The sequence below is a fragment of the Leuresthes tenuis genome, unplaced genomic scaffold, assembly GCF_036924035.1.
Source record: "Leuresthes tenuis unplaced genomic scaffold, fLeuTen1.0.hap1 SCAF_2, whole genome shotgun sequence".
NCBI lineage: Eukaryota > Metazoa > Chordata > Actinopteri > Atheriniformes > Atherinopsidae > Leuresthes > Leuresthes tenuis.
Window position 1 is genome coordinate 13,816,539 of NW_027325356.1, and position 6,774 is coordinate 13,823,312.

The following is a 6,774-nucleotide window of genomic DNA, read 5'->3' on the forward strand; positions in this document are numbered from 1 at the left end:
TTTCAGGCTTTTTTCCTTTTCCTGTTAAATGGCTTTTTGTGCAAGTAAAAGGTTTGCTTTGTTAATTAAAGCTGATTGATTGTCCTTTTCTTTAAACAACCTCCTCCAGCAGACCTAAAAAATATAACTTGTAAATCAGGGGCTCTTTAATTAATGATACTAAAGCAATAATATTTTTTTTCTGTTCATTTTAGCGAATTAAACTGTATTTGTTGCCTTGCAGCCTTTTGTTTTATTGTGTCTGGAAACAATATGTTGTACACAAAGCATTAGCAAGCTAGTATAAATGACTGCTGCAAATAATTCATGCATCATCTTTAATTTGTTGGAAAACTAAGTCTGGAATTTGACTTTGATTTGACAAAAGATCATTCAAAACAGTTTTTCAAGATCGAATACTTATACAAAAAATCTTCCCAACTATCTAAATCTATCCATTAAAAGAAAAAAGGAAGAAAGTCTATAATAACAAGATGTAGTTATTGCAATTCACTTTGAATAAAAATAAAAAAAATGAAAGAATAATAAATAAAACTTACAGTAAATGACATTACTTTTAACATACAGGTATGACTACTATTTCCTGGAAATCTGAAGAACAATAAAGGATCTCTTCCCTACAATAAAGCCTGCATTCAAGGCACTCCATGAGAATTGAATCAAAATGTTCATTTACTTCATTTAAACTGAATAACAGGACCGGTCAGTTGTTTTATAGTCCTAAGAGCATGAATAAGGGCAACTGGACTTCTTTTTGTGGTTCTTGAAGATGTTTCATCTTTCATCTGAAAAGCTTCTTCAGTTCTTGAATTTGGCAACACTTAATATGAGCTCTTTATGTTGAACAGAATTCAGAAAAGTGGTACTGAAAAAGATCAAAATTCTACATGCTGTAGTACTTATTTGTTGAACCTCTACAGCTGACGGCAGCCCGGCTGTCTTTGTTGGAGAGTCGCTGCGATTTCCGGTAGCTGCTCCCATGTTTGTGCGGCAGCTTTGTTTCTTTCATCAGCAGACAGCACTCTTCACAGGAAAACACAGGGGAAAAACATGACACTTCACTAACATTCAATTACGAACAGTTTTGTGGTTTGTCCTTTGGGACAACTGTAAGGAATCTTCATATCTTCCGAACCCATCTTGAGAGTGAAATACTTGAAATGCTGCATAGCGCATTAGAGAAGCCAAAACGATACAAACCTCTGCTGAAGATACAGATTGCACATTTCGTCCAGATTAACGTGGCTCTGTGTAATTTGTTGTTGTGGAAAGTCCTCGTGTGCAACAAGATACTGTTTAATGATTTCAGAGTGACCAAAATGAAAGACGAAAAGCTGGCTCTGCCTGCTTTCTTCAGAGGAAGCACTGCAGATGGAGTCCCAGTCACCTTGGTGAAAAATAAAAACTTTAGTAACAAAACTTTTGTTGTGACAGTATATAATGCCTTTCAACACCCACACAAATTACCACTATTATCAATACGTTAATATACTGTATATCTGCTGTGTTTGGGTGTACCTCGTATGAACAGGGCCTGCTGTTTGGTGTTCAGTGCATAAACAGGATTGCAGGGAGAAGCAACTCGATAGGATGTAGGAGGAGCCAAGAAGCACACAGTGGCTTTGTTGATTACATCGAGAAGGAACATTTTTCCACTTCTTTGCACCACAAGTGACTAGTTTAGGAAGGAAAAATAACACACAAGGAAACCCAAAGTCTGAAATTAATAAATAAAAGTATTGCGATAATTAATTCTGTTCATTTTTTCCTATTTAAAAAACAGCTCTTACCACACCCCGCAGGTGGGGCACTGACATAGTGATAGTCGTGAGGTCCTTGGGGTCTTTTGGCCTATGAAGACATATGAAGTAATGTGTAACTGGATGAGTCTTTGCATTAGATACAAAACAATATATTCAGACGGACACCAGCATTTTGTTTGTTAAGGAAAATGTTAAAAGCATAATAAATACGGAAATATATCAAACTCAGGCAACCTTTCAACTAGCTGCACGCGGCAGGACTGTGTCCCTTGTCCTGTAGCCACTGTATACATTGCTCCATTTTCACACAGGACTAAAAGATGGACCATTTCTGCAGTGAAAAAATGACAATCAGCAGCAGACATGGGCCCGCAATCAACAAACTGCATCCTGAGGAGGGTGCTGTTTTCTGCCGGCACTGCAACCATGGAGAGAGGCGCTCCTGACGGAAAAGAACAAAGACAGAGACACAAACAAGTCTAAAGTTATTATCTTAGCAGATTATAACCTTAACTGTAATGGTCCAATATACCCTCTTACTGACCCACTTGGTGTAGGACTTGAGTTGCACAATCTCAGAACAAAACACAACACTAAAACTGAGGGTGAAACCTATCTTGGAGCCGCTCACAGCGCCTTGATAATATCCATTTAGGGAAAATGATGGCAAGGTTTTTTATTTTTTCAGCTAAAGAACAAAGTTCATCCAGTTGAGAAGTCTTGACACCTCTGGACAGAACAGCTGAAACTCAGACACACACCTGCAGCCGAATCAGCTGCCACAACACTAAAAAAAACCCGCTCAATTTATGAAAAACACAGAGGGAGAAAGGCCGTGTATAGTTTTATGTTGCCATAGCAAATAGCTGTTTGGTGCTGTGCTAAGATTTGAAAGATCATATATTGAAGGTTTAATCTGATTCTACCCTAACTTTGGTTCCAGTGGGGACCACAGATCCTGACGGAGTTGGTGTAAACAAAAAAAATGCCTTTATAGGCAACACAGTGTTGTTTGCAGAGCTAAAACTATTCAGATATGAGTATTTTATCCATGTTATACATTACACAATAAAGCACAAAAACGTGGAGATAACCCAAGTGTAGGATTTACTCACCAGATCGCCTGTCCCAGACACACACCAGAGCATCATCAAGCCCAAGAGCTACGTAACGTGTGCATCTGCTAACAGCTGAGCAGAGGATTTCCTTTGCATTTGGCCACAACACATCTGGCATGGATGCCACGTCTGCTTTAAAAAGAGGAAAGGTCCAAATCAAAACAACATGTTATCATCACATTGCCAGCTCAAAATCAAGAAACATGTCAAAAACATAGTCACGAGCATCCAGAATATTTTCTGTAAAACTGAAGGAATAAAAACATCCTCCCTGGTTTGTTCTTTGGAGCTTTTTGCAGTGAATATTGAAGGAGATTATGGCTGCCAGTCCACCACACAGCGACAGCAACAGGCATACCTGCTGAGAAAAGACCTTTACAAGTTTCTGTGATGGGCGCATGGGCTGTGATCGCAGTAGAATATGCTTTTAAAAGGGTTTGATTGAATGAGTGCTTGTCAATCATCGAGTGTGCAGGTATGCTGGCATGTGCTGCTTAATCTAAATGGCTGTGGAACACCTCTATACATTTTTCCTCTCAAACTGTAAAAATGATTGTTGTTCAGATGAAATTTACATGTAAAACACAATTTTCAGCTGCACGGTCCAACAGGACACCTACTCCATGACAAACCTGGCTGGAGATGAGCTTCACTTTCATCAGGAAACTGCCCACAAGGCAGAAGGAAGTGCTGGGTGCAACGTCTGAAAGAGAATCCATGTAACTAATGTGAGACAGGTCGATGACAAGCATTTACAGGTAATGATCACAGCCTGAGAATACATCAAGTGTGACATTAAAACATCAAAAAGCAATCTGTGCGCACATGTCAGTTTGCTTTAAATATATCAAATCTACAGAAGAGCTTTCAGAGCAGCCCAGCTGTCAAATGCTGATTGTATTTGTTTAAACGATATCACACCTTGTGCTTTCAAGGTTCTCATTTGGTTTTCCTGAATATATATTGAAAAACGATTCCTACCCTTGAGGACTGCTGCCTGTAACTGCATCCAGAGCCAGGAAGTGTGCCAAATAGTCTGTTCTGTGCACGGTCCCAAGTGGATCTTCTGTTACTCCTCCTGCAAAACAGCAGAAATGTGCAACACTTGTCTGCATTTTAACCTGGAAATTTTGCTCCATCTCATTGAGAAATGGTTTCTTTTTGTTTGAGAGCAGAGAAAAACAAAAACAAAACATAGAACTGATGGTTTATTCAATTTATCAATACCAGAGATAAGGTATAGAATAGTGCTTACAGAAATCTACACCTACATTAGATTTATGTTCCGTCTATTACACAACAAAAAAGGCTGTGAAATGTTTGTTATACCTGCTGGAAGTTTGGGTGGTGTAACTTTCATCATCAGTGTAACAGGAGACCATTTCACACTCGAATCTCCTGCTAAGTTGGGGTCCTGGGGATTAAAAAAAAAATTAAATAGCTCTCTGACTATAGAGCACAGTGACACACTAGAGTGTCCGGCACCAGTTCCACAAGAAAGCAGAAAATTGCTTTCCAGCCAGGTCAGTTCACAGGAATGAAAGGAATGGCATAGCTGGGAAAATGATCACGCCTCATGTGTACACAGAATGAGTACTTGATACCAAAAGACAGCTGCAAATCTTCCTTTGGCAGCAATGCATACCTATAGTCAGATTAAATTACCGTTCATTACCTGCTTTTGCGATGGCACCATCTCGAACTCTTCCAGCCATGCTGCTGTGGGAAACTGATAGACCTCGAGCCAAACAGCATCACTGCCTGAAAAGACATTTCGGAGGTCATTAGAATTTGAATGAGTTTCAGTCTTAACTGAAATTGTGTCAGAGAATAAAAAGTCCTCACTTACAACTGATTGCCACGGCTCCACAATGCCCCCCTGCAAGTAGCTCAAGTGTCAAACAAATGCTTCTTTTGTTGACATCTTCCTGTTATTTACATAATTCATTGTTATTCTGCTTTTGTTCTACCCATGAGTAGAATTAAAAGACTAAAAGACGCAATTCTGCCTTTTTAAACTTAACATTTTTCAAAACAACATTGAAAACAGAAAGTGAGGACACGAACCATGATGTTGATAACACTTAGAAGATGAATGCCATCAGAGTGGTGTGCAAACACTCTGGCAACGCCTGTGGTGGGAGATGACAGATGTACGACAATACAGTTCAGTTAAACCTTCACCTTTCCTCACTCAGATTGTTACCTCAGTACAGTAACGCTCCAAGATGACTCCAGGACCACGTGTATTTCAAACTGACAAAGAGATGTCAGTCTGTGTATATCAACCCTAAGAAATCTGACCATCTGGTCTAACACGAAGGAGGGATGGAACATTTGAAGCATCTTGATGGCTGATCAGAGGCATCCCACTCACCCATATCATCAACAGTGCCTAGCAGATAGGTATTCTCAGCCATTTTGGTCATCTGTACGAAAGTGATTTCCAGCCCTTCTTGCAGCCACTCTGCAACACGGATCAAAGAAGATGCACACCACACAGACAGGCCCTGGGAATGACCCACACAGAGGTATCTGCCATCCTCTGAACATGCCAGGCAATTGGTGTTCGCTGGAAGCTGAAGAAGAGACCTACGATGAAGCCTTTTGAACTTATTTGATGTTAAGACCAAAACACACGATCTGGGTTAAAAATAAGCAACGTTTTAGAAAAACTTTTAATCAGAATATTTAACAAGATGCTAACATCTCTCTCAGGAAGCCTGTACAGTACCTCGCTCGCACCAGGGAGCTCCAAAGTTGTTATTTCTCCAAATTTCTCTGCTTTGCAAGTGGCTTTCATTTCTGGTGTTCCTTTGGTGGAATATAATATGCAAAAACATATCAATGTTAAACAAAGAGGTTTGAATCTGATTAAACACTACAATAGCTGGAAGATGAAAGTTAATTACCATGCAGGAGATGTCATATTATTAAAAGTAGTTAGACCTTATAACAATAGGCAAATCTACAGCGTGCAGATATGCAAAGCTGCAGGGATAGCGGAGATCTCGTAAAAAAAAAAAAAAAGCATTTCAAACATTACACAGTAGTAAATGATTGTTTGGACTGACACTGAAAATGTTTTCTATTATCGTCTGAAAGATAATCCGCAGTAGTGAGCGTTTTATTCAACAGCTTTCAGTTATTTTGCCAGCCGAGGTCATATTTCATCATTGACCGCCTTTAGGTATATTGATATTCTGTGAGGAGGCCTGACAACAAGGGTATTATCCTAACCATAATGCCTAATAAAGTAAACACAGAAGCATGCTCTAAATAAGCATCAAACGAAGAATTGATCGTGCTAAGATGGTTTATTGATGTGTTCAGATGGACAGCGATATAATAAGAAGCATTTCTGAAGCACGTGATCACAACGTGCAGGTGATACCAAGCGATTGTTGCCAATTAGCATTGGAAAGATCATGGGAAGATTTAGAAAATGAAAGCTTATTTTATTCTATTCAGGACCACCTATTATTCAGAGTTATTTTTTAAATTTATTTAATCATATCAGCACTTAACCTGATCACCCTTTAACAATAGATATTTCTGCAAATTCGTGACTTTGAAATATTAATACTCGCCACTGAAATCCTTACCTTAGTTTCAAGTTTACACTGAGCTCTGTGAGACGCTCCGCCACCATGAAACGTTTCGGGTCGTCATGACAACAGCGTCTGGTACGACATGATTGCGCATGCGTTCAAAACGGCCGAGACCTACCAGTCTGAAGTAGTAGTTAACGGATTGATTCTCACTAAAAAGTTGCAACGATTTCGGCAAAAGATAAATAAAATTACCGAGCGACTCTGAACGTACTGGAAAATACCTTCACTGTGCTGTGGAGTTAAAAGAAAAAAAAAAGAAGAGAAGTGGCTGAGGACAAC

At 39.3% G+C, this 6,774-nt stretch overlaps 1 protein-coding gene across 1 annotated transcript; it reads right to left on the reverse strand.

Moving 5' to 3' along the window:
• Positions 1-589: 589 nt before the first annotated feature.
• On the reverse strand, positions 590-5,684 carry wdr93 (WD repeat domain 93). The gene is made up of 15 exons (XM_072381302.1): positions 5,616-5,684; positions 5,259-5,460; positions 4,949-5,013; positions 4,727-4,809; positions 4,557-4,638; positions 4,211-4,295; positions 3,863-3,959; positions 3,514-3,584; positions 3,156-3,242; positions 2,879-3,013; positions 1,998-2,205; positions 1,791-1,851; positions 1,519-1,675; positions 1,201-1,387; positions 590-1,023 (listed from the first exon to the last, which is right to left on the reverse strand). Exons 1-15 carry the CDS (start codon positions 5,682-5,684, stop codon positions 915-917), a joined length of 1,698 nt encoding a protein of 565 aa, XP_072237403.1. The 3' UTR covers positions 590-914.
• Between the last annotated feature and the right edge of the window lie 1,090 nt (positions 5,685-6,774).

What these genes read in the sequence shown, in the direction of transcription:
- wdr93 (XM_072381302.1), bottom strand. Translation starts at nt 5,684, where the DNA reads ATGAAAGCCACTTGCAAAGCAGAGAAATTTGGAGAAATAACAACTTTG. An exon ending in AGCTCCCTGGTGCGAGCGAG is followed by an intron (nt 5,461 to 5,615) that starts GTACTGTACAGG and finishes TCTCTTCTTCAG; the next exon opens with CTTCCAGCGAACACCAATTG. An exon ending in TGTCTGGGACAGGCGATCTG is followed by an intron (nt 2,206 to 2,878) that starts GTGAGTAAATCC and finishes CTTTTCCGTCAG; the next exon opens with GAGCGCCTCTCTCCATGGTT.